The sequence below is a fragment of the Gorilla gorilla genome, chromosome 21 (assembly GCF_029281585.2).
Source record: "Gorilla gorilla gorilla isolate KB3781 chromosome 21, NHGRI_mGorGor1-v2.1_pri, whole genome shotgun sequence".
In the NCBI taxonomy this organism is placed as follows: domain Eukaryota; kingdom Metazoa; phylum Chordata; class Mammalia; order Primates; family Hominidae; genus Gorilla; species Gorilla gorilla.
Window position 1 is genome coordinate 25489153 of NC_073245.2, and position 18357 is coordinate 25507509.

Genomic DNA, 18357 nt, shown 5'->3' on the forward strand with positions numbered 1-18357 from the left:
GCTTTCCTCATTAAAGAGTTGGCAGGAATAGAGAGCTCAGAAGTGGATGTGAATTTCATGTGCAGAGTTCAAGGGCGTTTGATTTTTTTAAACTGCTGCTCCTAACTTCTGGATATTTATAACAATACAGTACCAATTTAGAGCTTTTAGTTACTTGGAAGGCTGGTTAGTATAGCAACTACTTTCTAAATAATATGCAGTCTACACAGGGATTTATGATTTCATAAAATTGCTAGTGTTTTATCACAGCTTTGGGCCCCGTGCTTGGCTGGGTGGGGTGAGGGTATGGATGAAAACCCTTTGAGGTTAAAACCACCACAAAAGACATTGTTCAGCTGAAAATAAAATGATTGAGTGCATAAAGAATAGTTTTTAGATTTGTGAGTTTCGCCTGGACATTGGTCTCTAGAGCGCTGCCTTCTTACAAACTGCAAGAAAGGCAGTTAAAGCTGAGGTGAGACCTGGCAACAGATCTAGAAGGGGATGTTGACGGAAGCCCTGGGCAGACTCTGAATGGTGCATGGGGTTAAGGTTTTAAAGCCTGGCTTAAATATACCAAATTATTATTATACCAACATTATGTTCAATTTTATTTTAATTTTTTTCTAGTAAGAACCTCCTTGAAATGATTGATTTAAAGTATCACCATATGCCTTTCTATGATATGGTAATCTATAGCCCCAAATAGACTTTCATTTTAAAGTTTAAAACAAAAGCTAATCTGTTGCTTCTGACTCCAAAAAGGACAGTTTTACTGGCAGAGTAAGCCATGTCTATCTTTATTTTAGTGGAATATGCTAGAGTTCTAGTAAACATATTTGAATTTTATATCAGGTGAACAAAATTAGTTTCTACATGACAGCCTTTGGACAAAGTTAAAGATAATAGGGAAATATCAATAACAGTAAAAAATAAAAAGTAAATAGAGAGGAAAATTGTCCCCAGCAAAGTGAAAACCAGATTTACTGTAGCTGTATTGGAACCATTCTGGGTTTTCAATAATTCCAACAAACATACAGTTTAGACATGGGGTAGAATCTTCGATGAGTCTTTATTGCTGTATCTTTCTGTAGTGAAATTTGATGAAAAGAAATATCGGCTTAATAACCAAGTGAAAGGAAAATGTCCACCTAATGAGTTATTTGATGTGCTATGGATGAAAACTACTGTAAATTCAACTTGCTGTTTCACTTCTGTCTCTTTTATTTAAATTGTCTTGATGGTCTGCTGACAGAATTGGTCCTTTCTTGGCTTAGGAACATCACTGCTTTGCAGCGAGAAGACAGGCAAATAATAAAACTTGTCTTGGCTTCTAGTTATAAAAAGTATTGACTAGCCTAAAGCTATCTTTAATAGCTTGAAATGTGGTCAAGAGAATTTAATTAGAAAGTACATCTCAACATGCTAAATAAATAGATCAGCAGAGATTATTAAAACACATTATTTTACACTTTAATATACTTCTGGTGGGAGTGTTATTGGCACAGCTGCTTTGGAAAACTGGCAGAATCTCCCAGAGTCAAGCATAACATGGAGTCCAGCAGCCCTTCCTCCTGGATATATACTCAACAGAAACACAGGCTTATGTCCACCAAGACATGTATGAGAATGTTCATGGCAGCTTTATTCATATTAGTCTCAAACTGGGAACAGTCTAGTTGTTCATCAGCACTCGACTGGATAAACAGATTGTGGAATATCCATACAATGGAATGCAACACTACAATGAAATAAGCTACTGTTATATGTAATGCCATGGGTAAATCAGGCAGGCATAATTTTGAACAAAATATAGACAAAAAAGAACACACATTATATAATTCATATATGTGAAGTATAAAAACAGATAAAACTAACCTTTGGTCATAGAAGTCAGAATAGTGGTTATTTTGAGGGCTGGGCATTGACTCAGGACAAGGCAGCTTTCTGGGGTATTAGAAGTATCTTATACCTTGAGCTGCATAATGGGGTGTGTGTGTGTGTGCGTGTGTGCAGTATATAAAATATTTGCAAGTACTTTCAATACAAAAGTAAATAAGAAAAAAATCATTTATTTATTGTATAAGTCAACTTTCACATTTACAACAAAAGTTAATTTTATGAATCTATGCTAATGAGTAGAAAACTAAGCTTTGGAATGCCAGTAGAAGCACAGAATCTGTGTGCACCTGGATACACACACATGCAACTCCCTGCATGCCTGACCCTAAATTATTCATGGCTTGTTCAGCCTCATTAACCCTCATACTTGGAAGAGATTTCCCATGTCATCTAATTCAGTGATTCATCTGAAGCTTGTCTGTAGCCTCCCCTCCGGGTGGCCATTCTACTTTTGTGAACAAAAGTCCCCTGGTGACCAGAATATGTTGTGATGTTCTGAGGAAGGCCTTTTTCTCTTGGGAGTCCATCCCTAGGCTAAAATCTGTCTTTGTCTATTCATTGGTCTTATTTATAACCCCGGAGGTCTTGTAGTTAAGTGGAGAAAGAATTGTCCTGTTGCTGTTTATCCTGAACATCATGCTTTACCTTGTATATCCATGTCCACTGAAAGCAGGCATATTATCAGGGATATTCATCTTGATATTTTTCTCCCCTTTTAATTAATCACAAAACATCTTCCTATGAGGAACTAGATTTTCACATAAATCTCTATATTTTTCCGCAGGGATGAAAAGGGATATTCTGAATATAACAATCTGTTGAGTACCTTCTCAGCATCCCTTCCTCCTCCCCATACTCTAAGGCTAAACACCCCTGTGCTCCCATGAGTGAGCCTTTTCCTGTTGTCAATATGTACAAAGATCCACAAGTCTGTAATCCAGTCAGTCATTCAGCACCTAGTTATTGATCATTCTCTATGTGCCAGCAATGTTTTAGGTATCCAGTGATAAGCAAAGACAGATGTGTTATCTGCCTCCCAGGGTTTTCACTCTATTAAGGTTATTAATCACATATTTACATAAATAAATGCAGAATTGCAACTGTGATGGGTCTGTGAGGTAAAGGTACATGGTATTATGAAAACACAACATAGGGAGTCATCAGTGTCAGAGAAGCCTTTCCTGAAGAAGTGATCACCTGGCAGAGGACAAATAAAATGGATATACACTAGGAAAAAAGGAGGAGAAATGTCATTTCAGAAAGAGGAAAGAGCCATCAGCAAGGCCTTATGACAGGAAGGCAAAATAAAAATACCACATTCAAAGACCAGAAAGAAGGCCAGTGTCGTTGCAGTGGAGAAAACAAAGAGCAATGCAACATGAGATGAGACTAGAGAGACAAGAAAGGGCCAGCTTATTCAGGGGAGAAATGTTGCCACTAACTTGGGGAGTGGCTTGAAGCTAGAGTCGGCTTCAAATGATTGTGATGCTTGTGATGCTTGTGAAAGAGTATTCCTTGGAAAGTAGCTGAGCAAACAAACTAACGAGAAAACAAGTTTTGAGAGAGCTGTTTAAATCAGTAACTTTGAATCGGGAATGTTGCATCAAGGTCCAGGGCACGATCCATGGAGGAAGTTGTTGTGGAAGATGAGCGGGTCAATGGACTGGCTAAGCGCGGGGCGGGTCACTCTTGTGGATGTTGAAATCACGTGGGGTTACAGCAAACCTTGAGGTTAAGATGAAAACCATAACTCAATGCCAGATGCTCTGATGAATATGAGAGAGTGACCAGGAGGTCACAAATAATTGAGAACTGACCATAGTTGCCATGGTTCTATGACAACTTGTATAATTTCTCTGTGGGGAATTATGTCTTCTAAAGGTGAATGTTAATACTGATGGTCATTGCAACTGAGTGTGATTGCAGTATTTATTAGTTTTTTATAGCCCTATAATTTTATGATTTAAGTACTTATTCAACATACCTAACATTTGGAGAAGAATTTTATGAGATGAGAATAAATAAGAGAAAACTGAGAAATAAATCTAGAAAGGCCCCCTGGGGTCATTGGAATGTGTAACACAAAGCTAAGGTGCCTGTGTTTATTCTGTGTTAGAGAGTCAACAAAGGCTGCCTCTGTTTTGTGTAAGGTTGAGGTGTAATGCTAACTATGCCTATGCCTAGGAAGAATCACTTGCAAGTGGCTTGCAGGATAGATTGGAGAAGGGAAGGAAGACCAAAGGAGCACAGCTGTCAACTACAGTTGTCTGGGTGAGGGCCGATCAGACCTGGAATGAAATCAATGGGAAAGGGAGGAAAGGAAGGGGCGGTGGAAAATAGTTCAGAGGGACAATGCCTTTAGGACTTGGTTACCAGCAGGGAAGTCGGTCAAACATGGCGGTAACTAGGAGAGAGGTAAAGCCATAGACAGAAACCAGAAAGCCAGGGATGACATTTGTTTTAGGTAGGAGCATGTATTGCATTGCTGGTGCTGAAGTGTATTAAAGGGAAGTATCCAGGCGATTATAAATCTAGGTGTTAAATTCAGGGCAGAGATGGACTGAAAAGGCCTCCTATGGTTAATCCCCTAACAGGAAATGCCCACCCTGGCCTCCTTCTCCTTCTTTTTTTTGAGACAGAGTCTTGCTCTGTTGCCCAGGCTGGAGTGCAGTGGCATAATCTTGGCTCACTGCAACCTCTGCCTCCCAGGTTCAAGCAATTCCCTGCCTCACCCTCCCAAGTAGCTGGCATTACAGGTGCCCACCACCACGTTTGGCTAAGTTTTGTATTTTTAGTAGAGATGGGGTTTCACCATCTTGGCCAGGCTGGTCTTGAACTCCTGACCTCGTGATCCTCCCACCTCGGCCTTTCAAAGTGCTGGAGTTACAGGCGTGAGCCACTGCACCTGGCCGCCTCCTTCTCCTTCTTTGCAGCTCACCCGTACTCTCATCCTGCTTTTCTCTCCCCTTCATTTTTCCTAACCTTTCCCATTGATTCCTCGGGACTTACAGCTTATTTCTGAGAATAATGTCTCCTTGGTTCCCCATTTTACAGCTCTCTTCCTCAAATATTCTATTATTTCCTGCAAGCCTCACACTTCTTTCTAACTTAGTCCTCTTTATCTGTGTCCACATACCCCTAATACACTTGTCATGCTGCATTTTGTTTGCCTCTTTACTTGTCTATTTCCTCCCCTAGACTTTGGGCTTTTAGAGCACAGGGACTCATTAAAAGTATGACATAGCTACTCGTGTGGGGTTCAGTAATACTTTTTAAATAAATTAACTGACAATTAACTTTAAAGAAAATTTAAGAGTTTTACATTTTGGTGCATTCATTTAAAGAAAACGAATAGGATTAAACAATTCATAACAAATGCACAATCCCAAATGTGGTAGACATTGCAAAGGTTCAAGAACTTATGCACATTTTCTGTATAACAGTCATTGTCTCTAAGAAAAATTAAGCTTGGCTCTGATTTGTTTTGTCCCCTTTCTTAATGAACTCTCTAGCAAAGCCTGTAGAAACCTAATCAGAAAAGCAACACATATTCTTGGAAATGGGGACAATATCTGTCTTTTTCTTGTCCTCTCACTCATTTTTTTTCTGAAGACGTACTGAGATCTGAACCATCAGTTTGAACTACTAGAATACATATTTGCCCTCCAATAAAACTGGGTCTTTTAAGTCTTGGTTCTCTCCATTTCCGCAACATCTCTCTCTTTCTGCGTGTGTATGGAAAATGTCCCAGGAGACTCTGGACCAGAAGATATCCTCATAGACAAGCCGTATAAAGAAAAAAAGAGGGCTGAGTTTAGGATGCTGGGAATGGCACACATTTAATGAATGCTGCTAGAAAGAAGCCAGGAAAGAATTGGTCAAACAGGAAGAATAAGACGTGGAAGAAGGCAGGGTTGAAAAATTCAGGAGGAGAAGTCACACATTCATCAAGACAGAAGTAGATTAATGGTTACCAGGGGCTTTGGGTGACAGATTGGGGAGTGACTGTTAATGGGTACAGATTTTTGTTATAGGATGATAAAAATATTCTGGAATTAGTGATGATGGCAAGACTTTAAAAACATGGTACAAACCACTGAATTGTAAACTTTAAAACAATAAGTAATAAAGTTAAAAAAATAAAAATTCTGTGAGAGGAGAATAAAACATAAAAAAACTAGTCAAACACATCTAACACTAGAGAGCTTGAAGATAAATTGAAAGGTGATGGGATTTGGTGATTAGGAAGGCAGTGGTGAGCTCAAAGAGCATAGTTTCAGTAGCATAGTTACTCCTATCTCTTCTGCTTCCTGCTCTGTAAATATATACATTGATAAGGTTATTCCTTCACATACCATCACTATTGGCAGAATGTTTGATGATTCTGCAGGTCCAGGAATGTGTTTGGTTTAGATCAGCTAAGGTGACATTCTGAATGTGTTTTGGAGACTCTGAGCATGTACGCTTCTGCTCTTTGGGACAAAGCGTAAGTCTGTCATTCTTGCTGCCCTTCTAAAACCAAACCTATACAACAAGACCTGATTAGCTCATGCTGTCTCAATTCCAAGCATCACCTCTGATGGCCCCAAGTGAAACAGGAAATACCCTCTTTGAATTCTGACAATAAGTTTCTGTGGTATGTTTCACTGGTGGAGTTCTGCTGGCCTTGTGACTGGCAGAACTGACCCTGGACTAACTGCATGTTTTCTCTGAGACACATGTACTTTTTTTTTAAGCTGAGGATAATAAACTTTAATCTGAGCACTTCTTACAAGAAAATAATATGAAAGTATATTGTAATCTATTATGCATATGTAAATATGTTTTTAATTGATATTGTTATAAGATTAGAGACACAATTAAATTCTTTATTGTCTTTTTGTTTTTTAAACTCTGTACTGGTGTAGGACCAGCCTTCTTAATGCCTGTGTGTAGGATCACAGGCTTCATATCCATGTACATCTTACTGAGGCCTGTACTTATTGGTTGAACTGAATGTTGTTTAAATGAGAAAACTCCAGTATCATAGCGTGATTAGCCTCCCTTTTGCCTTCATCTTTCGTTGTTCATTTGTTTTTTTCTGCTCTTCATCTAGGCTTTCCCAACGAGCCTGCTGCGGTCATTGCCCTCAGCACCATTAAGGAATGGCTTGCCAAGAATCACCATGAGGTAGGAGGAACGACATAATCAGTGAACATCCAAGATGGTGTAATTTGATGCTCAGTTCCCCCCAAAAAAGCACATAAATTTTATAAATATCATCTACACCTAGTCATTGAGCCAAACCTAGCTGACCATTCTTCACTTGGGTTACATGAGTAATTAAATGTTTTTTGGTAATTGATAGAATGCAGCAACTCTATTGATCTATCTGGTGAAGTGACCAGATTCATTTAGCCATAATCTAATTTTTTTACATTGAGGGATAGTATGGGTTATATGTGTGAAAAAGAGAACGGGATGGATTTCATTAAGAATAAGGAGTTTTCCTATGCTATTTTCCTTAAAGCTAAGTTATCTTTGTTGACTTGAGGTTCCTGGTGTACAGTAATTGTTTGGTATCTGTGTTCTTTGGATTTATAACTAATCACTTCCCTAAAGTCACTTCTGAGTGTGAGATTGAAGTGGGTTTGTATAATTGATCACAAAATCGTTATGAGCGGGATTTCTTATGAAACTAAATGCCTTCATCAGAGTATTCATCATCCTCCTATTCTGCTTACTTAATAAGATCTTTGTGATACGTTTAGTGATGAATAGGGGAATTACTCAAGTAAACAAAGCAGCAAAATAACTAGAGACCATGGAGCGTTAAATTTCAGAGATTTGTCGATTTACATATTGTAACAGTTAGGAGGTTTCAGGCAATGCACAATCTTATGCATTTTTCTTCTGATTTTGTTTTTCTCCTCAGTTATTCACATAAGGGCTATAAAAATTGTGTTTCATTTTCTGATGGACCATGAATTTAGCTATTTTCCTTGGGTAGGAGATGAATTATTTGGAAATAATTAGATATGGAAACAGGTGACGGGGTTTTCAAATGAGAGAGCACTTGGTACTTTTGTGTGTTTGAAGAAATAGCAGTGTCATTTTCTAATTATTGTAATTTCAGCATTTGTTGACCACATGGCCAAACCTATCCATTTTGGTGCTTACCCTTTATTTTCCTCTTACTTTGAAATGTATAAATATGGCAACTTCAATTTAAAGGATATCTTAAATTACCTAAAAGAAGCAGAAGAAAAACAAATAGCTAAAATAGCCAGCTTACAAAACATGTCTTTGACACATTTTATTTTCTTTTCACAACAACCTTATGAAATCTCTAGGGTAGGTATATGTTATCTTCATCTGCATTTGCCCTCAAAAGGTCAAATGACATACTCAAGATTGGAAAGTCACAGAGCCAAGAGACTAATCCAGCTCTCATAACTCATTGGACGTTCCTCATTGGAATGCCACCGAGGCCAGAAAGAGAAACTCAGTTCCTTTAAAAGCCAGTTATCTTCAGTATATTGCTTGGTCATAGTAAATGTTCCACACCTGGATTAACTGCTTTGCAAAAGTGTAGCATGTTGCATGAGTGAAAGTTGATAACCGAGCAAGCGTATCAGTGCATATCCATCATTTCCACTAGAATAGTAATCCAAGGATATGCCCCACTGGAGGAAGTTTTCATGCATCATCTTGGGATGTGATGGACATATGCATAAAGTCATATCATCGAGGATGTAGTGCTGAAGAATAAACATGTTGGTCACATGTACATCTCATCGACAGATTCTACTCATTGATTCTCTCTAGCTAAATTATTCAGAAAGTTATTTTCCATAGAAATTTTCTAATCTAGTGTTTTCTACTTAATTCACTTGCCTACCCTATCTTTGAGTCCATTCTTTTGCTTTCATATCCTTTTATTTTTCTGCTAATTTCTTGGGTCCATTGTAGAAAATATAGATAATTTGGATTGAGAAACTCAGTTATTGCTATTGCAACTGTAAACACATCCTGTACTGATTCCCTTTTAAAAAAGACCCTTAGTTTCCAATTTGAACACATCAGGTTTTTCTAAATAAATGAATTATAATTGGTAGGTCTTACGTAAAAGCTAAATAAACTGATTAGCAGTATTTTGATTTATTTTTTCCTCTGTTAAAACAAACAAACAGACTAGGTTAAGGAGTTATAAAAGAGTATTGCTCCTATTGTTTTCTCTTCATTGCAGTATTATTTTGATGTTCTGATTGTTTAAGCTACTTATTCATTAATTCACTCATTTGATAAATATTTATTGAATCCCCCTAAGCAACAGATACTTTTTCATATTCCAGGGACAGAGCACTGAAAAACAAAATCCTTGCTTTGTCATATTGGTAGTCTAGAAAAAAAAAGTATGTTTGCTTAACATAAATTAAGCAAATAAAAAATAAATACGAAAGTTCAAAGAGTGCTTTACAAAATAAAACAGGGCAATTGGAGAATGTGTTTTTAGGTAGACTGTGCTGAGGACATAATCTTGGAATACAGATTTGTACAATGGGAAGGAGGAAGCCAAGCCATACAGAGGTCTTGAGTTAAAACATTCCACACAGAGAGAACCATAGGAGAAAAGCCTGGAAGAGAGAATGAGCTCACTGCTTGCTAGCAATGGTGAGACCCAATGTGGTTGAAGCAGAGAGATGAAAGAATTGCAGGAGACAAGTTTGGAGAAATAGACAGAGTCAGATTATAGGGTCTTGTGGTTCATAGAGAGACTTTGAATTTTATTCTAGTGGATAGTTGTTGAAGTGTTTTGGGTAGGAGAATAACACATATAATTCACCTTTAAAAAACAAGCCTGGCTGCTCTTCCAAAAAGGATATCTGATATTTATAAGATATCAGAGTAGGAAATGGCAGACCAATTAAGAGGATGCTGCAGTAAATCTAGGCAGGAGATGAGGGTGCTCTGGAATACAGTGATGGTAGAAAAGGAGGTAACAAGCGTCAAGTTTGGGGTATACTTTGATGATGCAGCCAATAGGACTAGAGGATTGTTTTCTGTTAGGATAGGGTTATGCTGCAGTTACAAACTACCCCCAAATCTTGGTATCACAAACAGCAAAGGTATGTTTCTTGCTCGCACTGTTTGTACGTCTTGAGTCAGCAGAGGGAACTGACTTACAAATCCAGGCTGACAGATACTCTACCATGTGAAATATCATCTATCACATGACAAGAAAAGATAGATAATCAATTCCCTTGTAGAAATGTTTCTACAAAGGAATGATGTATGTAACTTTCACTCACATTTCATTGTCCAGAAAAAGGCACCCAGGGACTAAGTTCCAGGAGACAAGAAAATGCAGCCTTTTTGTATGTTCAGAATAGAGCAAACTGAATATTGACAAAAATTAGTAATGTCTATTATAAATGTAAATCAGATGTGATATATGACAAAAAGAGAAGAATCAAGGATGACAACTAAATTTTCGGCCTGAGCTGCTGGGTAAATTTTGGTGCATTTACTGAGATAAAGAATATTGGTATAAGAGCATGTCTATATGAAAAATATAAAGAAGACAAGAATTGTGTTGCCATGCTACAGATAGTTAAGTCTGAAATGATTTTAGATATCTAATGAAGATTTCAAATAGACAATTGGCTCTTGGAGCCTAAAGCTCAAGAAAGAAGTAGGAAAGAAAGACCTGGTGATATTGATCAGATTACCATAACTTTAACTTGGGTTTGGCCTCAGTTTGAGATTGCTTGCAAGAAAAAGGAATATGGTCAAACAAGCTTACATAAAGGAGAATGTGTTGTATAAGTGAACTACATTTTTAAAAAAAGTCTTGAAATCCAAGGGCCAGAACTAGAGAGGGGTCTCATGAATGATAGAATCCCAAACTATAAATCCAATAAGAACCGAGGTAGCTCATTTTCATTCTCTCCTACTCCATCTCTATGTCTATCTCTCCCATGTCTCTGTTTCATTATTATTATCATGTTGCATGTTATCTTTTATTCTCATTCACCTGCTTACGCGTGGCCCCATCATGACTGTGTCTGTCCATTCATGGGTCAATCAGCCCTGCTTGAGGCAAGGCCTAGGTTCGATGGATAAGGCTGCATTTTCTGAAGCTCTTAGCTGATCAGGTTCCCCCAAAATTTTCCTTTAGAAAACAAAAAAGAGGAATCTGTGTAATGTGAGTCTCCCATCAGTGCTCATACTTTTCTTATTCAGCTGAGTTTATTATTCAACATTCACAAATTTCATGGTTTGTGGCTGTCATTCCGCATAAATAATTGATGCTGTCATATAATTGATGAACTTTTACATTTCACCATTAACTTACTCTCTGATTTCTAAACCATCAGGAATGTGCACTTTTTCTTTCCCAACACAGTAGTTGATTTGCTTAGGTTTAATTTCATAAATCACTGCCAGCTGGTGTGGCTGGATACTTCCACACCCAGAGAGGTCTGACTAGAGTCCCAGTGGTCAGGAGGGGGAAAATCATATTCTGTTGCCCACCATCCACTTGTTTAATTTACCCAAAGTCTGAACTCCAAGGGCACAGCATATATTTAAGAGGACTCAGAAACCCGAGGGGAGGAACGCTGCTGCACACACAGCACAGTGGCTCAAACAGTGGCAGCTCTAGCAGAAGAGCTAAAGCAGCACTTTAACAAAAAGAAAAAAAAAAAGAAGCATTCTCAAAAGGCTGTAATTGAGGCACAAAAATGACTTAGAACTGAAAAACATGATGACTCTTGAGTTGAAAATTTTAAAAAAACAAAAAAGAATATTCACTACTGAGAACTGAATTATTGCTATGAGAAGATCAGATAGATGAATTATCTCACAACACAGAAGAGAAATACAAAGAAATAACAATCATGACTGAAGAGGTAAGGTGGCAGAGAAACCCAGGGATCAAACATGAGGCAGGCAGGGTCTGAAGATTACCCACTGGCATTTTCAGCTAAATTAAGTATTAAGAACTTCTGAGTTCAGAAAACCAAAAGAAAAGAATATCAGAGTTGGCAGTAAAAACTGACAGCAGGTAGCATGATAACCTTTCTCTAAGTGCACCATTTTTCTCAAGTAGTAACTTTATTACAGAAATAGGTGAGCAAAATAAGGGACTGTTATGGAAATGAACAGTAGAAATGTGGCCTAGATTTCTAAGTTGGGGTGGCTGCTCTGTGTTATCAAATGCAATTTCATGCATTCCTTATTTTTCATGCAATCTAGAAATATAATTCTTTGCGGAATAGGTATTTCCCCACTCTGCAGCTCTGAGACCCCTTGCTCATATCTGAAAGTTAGCCTAAGAAATGTTTTTACAGTACCTGTTCTATTGTTCTATCCCAGGGACTCATATGGCATTTGGCTATTGGTCTCTGGGACAATGCACGTATTTGCCATTTTTTCCACAGAAAAGTAGAACAGGATGCATTTCACCCTTCAGAACCACAAATGTCCTGATATTGTGAGACATTTCCAAGTCATGGTGGTCATATTCAATATTTCAGATACCCCAAGGGAGCAAGCATCCTACAGCACATAGCACCATGTGTTCGTTTTCCCAGGAAGTCCTGCTAGTCAGGGAATACAGCTTCTAAGATGACGATTCTGAGTTGGAGGATCAGTGGATTTCCCAGGAACTTTTAAATGTGGAACCCTAAAGTACTGATCAAGGATTAGTTGTATCATGAAGGAAACCTGAACCCCTCTCCTCCTACCATCAATTATAAAGAAGCAGATAGATGGACAGAAACCCAGCATTCTAGGAGGCTCTAGGTAAAGCTGTGGCCACCTGCAGCTATCCAAAGGGGAGCCCCTGGTTCCCCTGAGGCCCAGCCCCAGCATCATCTCTGTGGGCTGTTGAGGATGGACTCCTTCCCACTGCACTACTCCAGGGGAATTCGCTAATATCCTCCCTCCTATCTATACTGCTCTCCTCCCCAGACAGATCCCATTGCTCTGGGCTGGGGACAATTCAATGGAGAAGTGTTTGGTTCATCTTTGAAGGCCTTTGGCTAGGTCACCTGCCTAGACTTGGAAATCACTGGCAAGGAAAAACCCCAGCTCTGCATTTTCAAAACCCAAATGGGTTTTCTTTTATGTAGGAGGAAGGTGGTACTTTTCTCTCCTCGCGTACAAGGTTTGGGTCTTTGCCCGACATAATTTTTTTTGACTATGCCTTTAGCACAGATTGTTGTTCAAAATGTTAAATATCATCTACTTGTCATTTAAATAGTTTACTCTGTGCCTTCAGAGGGAAACACAACACCTGTGGTATTGCTGTTTGTCACTTAAAGTAGCAAGCCTACAGATGTGGCAGGGGATCCTGAGATGCTGTATATATGTGGCAGCATCGCTCTGAGACAGGTGTCCAGCTCTGCAAGTTGATGCCAGCCAAGGCTCCCAGACCTTACCCAGTGTGGTCTAGACCTCACAGTAAGATGCTGATAGCCAGAGACAAAATTAGCTTTGAGTTCATCCTTGATGTCCTTTGGAAGTAGAGACGTTGGTTTCTACTGCGTGGAAGCAGTTAGCCTTGTCACCCTCCCTTGCCTTCCAATATTCAGGCACATAATTCACAAACTGCTGAAGAAGCTGAACATATTTCTCTACCCCAGAAAACAGAATTAGGAATCCACTGTAGAAATGCACGTCCAGCCTCCTGAGTGGTTCAGATGCTGCTCTCATGCTGATTTGACAAGGTCGAGAACACAGCCACTTGTTTCCTCTTTACTGATCACAAAGAAACTGTTGCACTTTAACTTCTGGTGCCAAGACTATTTTTCCCCCTTCTTGGCAGAGGTCTTTGAGCATATGCAGTGTTAAAAATTGTTTGCCACTTTTATTTCAGCATCACGTTATGGATCACCAAAAAAAAAAAACCCCAGTGTGGGGCCTGCCTTATGTCTCTGACATGAAACGCCTTAGGATCTTTGTGATTCTTAAAAAGGGGGTTTAAATGAAACATGAAATGATGCTTACATTTATGATGGGAAAATTATATATTTCAAAACAAGCTCCAAATTCCTGTGGACTATTATTTACACTTATGCAAAAGGCATAATGTGCCGTCCTCCAATTCTATGCAATGCAGGGGTGTGGTTAACATTCAGAGACCTGGAAGGAGCAAAGGAAATGCTCCGTGCTCTCTCTCAGGAATGCCTTTTTATGTCCACAAACATCATCTGAGTATCTATTATGGTCTTAGTTTTTGGTGGAATTTAGTGTTAAAATGTGTGCACTTGAAAAAATAAATTGCAGCTTTGAAATGGTCACATCCTATGCAGTAATGTGGTTACGGTAATAATCATCATCATCCTAATATGCTGCCGTAAAAACGTATCCTTTGAGTAGCCCAAACGTGACGTTCAGGTGGAGCCATGACACTCATAGGCTGTGACAGCACTGAGGACACTTATTCCCAGATTTTGCAGATACGCTGTGTCGCTTTTGCTCTTCAAGAACACTGATGACTTGCTAACATTTTATATTTTCTCTCTACCTCTTTATTTTTCTCTCCCTCTCTCCCTACCATTCTCTTTCTCTCTCACTCTCCTTTCTTCCCTCCTTTCCTTCTGTCTGCCTCCCTCTTTCTTCCTTCCTCCCTCCCTTCCTGCTTCTCTCAATTCCCTCCTCCCTTTTTCCTTCCTTTTTCTTTCTTTCTCCTTACTTCCCTCCCTCCTTCCTTCCTTCCTTCTGTCTTTCTCTCTCTCCTTCCTTCCTTTCTTCCTTCCTTTCTTTTTCTTTTTTATTTTCTTCTTTTCTTTCCTTTTCTTTTTTCTTTTCTTTTCTCTTCTCTTTTCTTTTTCTTTCTTTCTTTTCTTCCCCCCAACAGCCCACCCCAGCCCAGACAATCCCTTATCACTCTGAGTCTGTCATTGTTGGGATTTGTGACAAGCAGTTATTGTTCCCATGATTAGAATAAAAGCTAATAAAAGCCCCAGGGAAGCTTCTCCCCTTCTGATGGGGGTGTTCCAGTGCTTGGTGTCACCATACACTGCCACACAAGAGTTTGCCAAGTGGACAGATCCACTGACACTTCCAGCTTCACCCTGCTTTAGCATCTCTCACAATTGGCATAATGAGGTTTTGGAGCCAGAAACTAAAGCCCCAAGACAACATCAAGGGTTGCTTTCAGGCTCCATAGCCCTGTTGTGGTCAATAGGAAGCACAGTGCATGGGAAAATATGCATTTTGCTGTTTCAGTTAGTGAGCTTATTACCAGTTAGCCAGTGATGGGGAGGGCTCTAATTACACACTTTTAGGCATTGAGCTGAGCTTGCCCAAATGCCCTGTCCCCCATTCTTACTCTGGTGGGGAGCTCATCAAAGTTCAACAAATGTTTTGTTTTGTTTCCTCCCACTAGGGGATATCAGGCAATCAAGGCCTTGGGGTGCTCTAGGGACACCAACCTACAGTCCTATGTAGATTAGGGTGGCTTGCTGTCTTCTGCACTTGCATATAATCAATATACATCCTCCTCAGCCAGCCCTCCTGAACCTAGTACTATGTCCATTATGCCCCATTGTATCTAGATAAACAGAATGGAGTGCATGGGAATGCAGAGAGAACCTAGAAAAATACTCTGCTGGGGGTGAGTGGTTTGGGGGGTTGGGATTTTGTTTAAATAGGCATGGAGGGTAATTCATATATACTGCCAATAGGTCTAGACCTTCTAGAAAGAGTTCTAGGAGATATAGAATAGGTACATGAAGGAGTTAAAGAGGGAAGAAAGAGGTAAGGGAAATCAATATTTATCTGACTCCTGATGTGTCCCATGGCAGAGGCATGGCCCAAAGACACATTCTGTCTTCACAAAACTCTCTTCAAGGTAGTTATTTTAAAATCTTTAATTTCCTAGATGTGACAGTTAAAGGAAATTTTAAAAGTCAACTAATAAGGTACTTTCATATTCTACTATAACCTTGCTTCTGTGGCCTGTCTAGCGTTGGACACCTTACCCAGATTTAGCCATACATGAGAATAGAACCAAAATAGGTTGATTAGGGTCTTTCCATGGGATTTCTTTGCCACCTGGAGTCAGGAATAAAAAGTGGTGGTGAACCTGAGGGATGTAGAGCACAGCTACCATGTTCCCTACCATTTTGGAAGGTTCTTCTTTAAGAAGATAATTTGAAGATGTCCCAGATTTGGGGGCAGTTGGCAAGAGTCACAGAACCCATTCTGTTGGCTCAAGTGAAGAACCAAAACTGAGGCAAAAAGCAGTATATTTTAGCAAAATGCAATGGCCACCCATTTTAAGTTTTTACAACTCAAAAAATAATTTTTAACTAGAGAAAAGAAAAGGTTGAGAATCATTTGGAGGGTTATTTTTTTCAAACCTATATGCTTTAAATAGTTTATTCTACTCCTTTCAGAGAACCTCTGCTATGTTGAACCACTGTTTATGATGAGAATATTTTACATCCTTCAAATATGTTGGCTGGAAAAATATTGAGAGTCACTGTCCTAAATAGTAAAATTAGTTTGAGTGCTTTTTATAAAATCAGTCTTTCAATATTCCCTTCATACTGGAGGAACATCAAAAGATAGTAATTAACTAATTAATTAATTTTCTGATGGCTGTATTTCCCTCCTTCTTTCCTGCAACCTGGAGGTAGGAAACACACATTAACAGAAGCCAGTGCTGAGGAGAGACTAAGAAATAGCATGAGACAGGTGAAATAGAAACTCTTTAAAATCAAACTTCAGGGTGCAGGTATTAAAAAAGGAGAGAGAATGCAGTTTGCTCAGATGACTTGGCCAGGATGTTCCTAGGGTTGGGATTGGTATATTTGAAAAAGAACGGATCCCTTTGCAAAGTTTGGCTTAGAAGTTCCAAGCCTGCAGGAATGTACTCAGGAGCTCACTATGTAACAGAAGCTCAGCTCCTCTTCCGTGCAGCAAGAATGGGAATTGTGGCTCCTAGAAGTAGAGTGGTAAGAGGTAGGGTGCAGTTATAACCACCGCTGTGTACCCTCACTCCGAAGAGGAAGTTTGGTATTCTAATCAGAATTTTCCACACTCTTACATAGCCTTAAACAATTAACTCCATCTCTCTGGACTCAGTTTCTTCATCTGTAAAATAGGGAGGGTGGGCATGTCTCTTCTAGCTTCAGGATTCTGTGCCATTGATGTGTGTCTTCTGGAGCAGGCCCACTGATGCATCCTGGCCATGCCTTTGACCATGTCTTCATAGCACAATCAGATCTGTAAGAAGGCTTACACTCTGTGATTCTCCAGGCTCCTCCAGTGGCATACCAAAGATCAAGCAACATTTGCATGTGCTGTCTGTATGCCTTTAAGATGATTACCAACCCCCATATGGGTGTATCTTTAGAGTTGATATTAACAACCTTGACCCATTTAGTGTAGAAGGAGAGGCCGCCATGTTGATTTTCTGTAAATGATCTGGATTATATGGTGGTTTCAAAATAGCCAACTTTTAAAGCTTCTTATGAAATTAAATGTGCTGATTATCCAAATGATGTGACATTTTTATAAATAGAAAGTAAACCTCTGAGCATGTGGTTGGAACTACATCAGACACAGGGATAAAAACAACACTGGGAGGTCCTATTGAAGGACATTCTAACAACCATTTTCTGGAGATAGAAGCATGCACCTTCATCCCTTCTAGGTAGGAAGGAAAAAGAAACCTTTTCCTTGTCCTCTACCTTGATGGACTAGGACTCGTATGCTGCCCTGATTGAAGGGAAAATTAACAGTTTTGATACGGTCATCTAGCTCAACTCAGGGAAAAACAAAAAAGGCATTTCCCCTTTCTAGTGGAAGTAAATGATTTGCTTGTTGATGGGTGATGTTTTCAGCCAGGCTGCTGTTTCCGATAGAAGCTGTGACCAGAGCTGAACCATCTCATTGTTTCTCTAATCACATCTAGGCAAAGAGGTGGCTCCTCTGGAAAGACTAGACTCCTTTGATGATGCCACTGCTACTCACTAGGGTAAGAAAACCAAATAGGTCTGGCAAAGCACTTGCTTCTCCAATTTCATGGCTCAACAGAAAACATACTAGAAAAAACATCTGAAGACTGTGGGTCTCTGGCCATGCACCATTGGAGGCTGTAACGGTGAGCCCAGTGACAGAAGGGCTAGCTAACGTGCTGTCCTGCAATCAGATTATGTCGTCTACATTTCTATTTATGAACTCCTTCGAAGTCCATGACAGAAAGCCCCAACCTTTTAGTGAGGAGACTATTCATTTGCAAGAAGCAGAGAATAGAAGAATATTGGGGGATCTACTATTAACTAAACTTGTGTTGAATAGAAGTTACTAAAACCTGGTCAGATTCACATCTGTGATTCCAGGTTAAGGGCCTCAGGCAAGGAAGCGAAGCCCCAGATGGATCCTGAAATACTGGCCTTAGACTGGATTCTGCAGCAAAGGTTGCAGCCACCCAGCATGTGAGCTGCTGGGTACCAGGGCAAGTGATGGCCAGTGACA

At 39.4% G+C, this 18357-nt stretch overlaps 1 protein-coding gene across 5 annotated transcripts in view; it reads left to right on the forward strand.

Moving 5' to 3' along the window:
* The window catches only part of MACROD2 (mono-ADP ribosylhydrolase 2), a 2087937-nt gene that overhangs the window by 1528514 nt on the left and 541066 nt on the right, over positions 1-18357 (forward strand). For all 5 annotated transcript variants that reach the window (XM_055373553.2, XM_019017390.4, XM_031004864.3 and 2 more), the window contains exon 8: positions 6977-7050. In XM_055373553.2, the coding sequence (XP_055229528.2) occupies positions 6977-7050 (74 nt within the window). The remainder of the gene's footprint in view (positions 1-6976; positions 7051-18357) is intronic.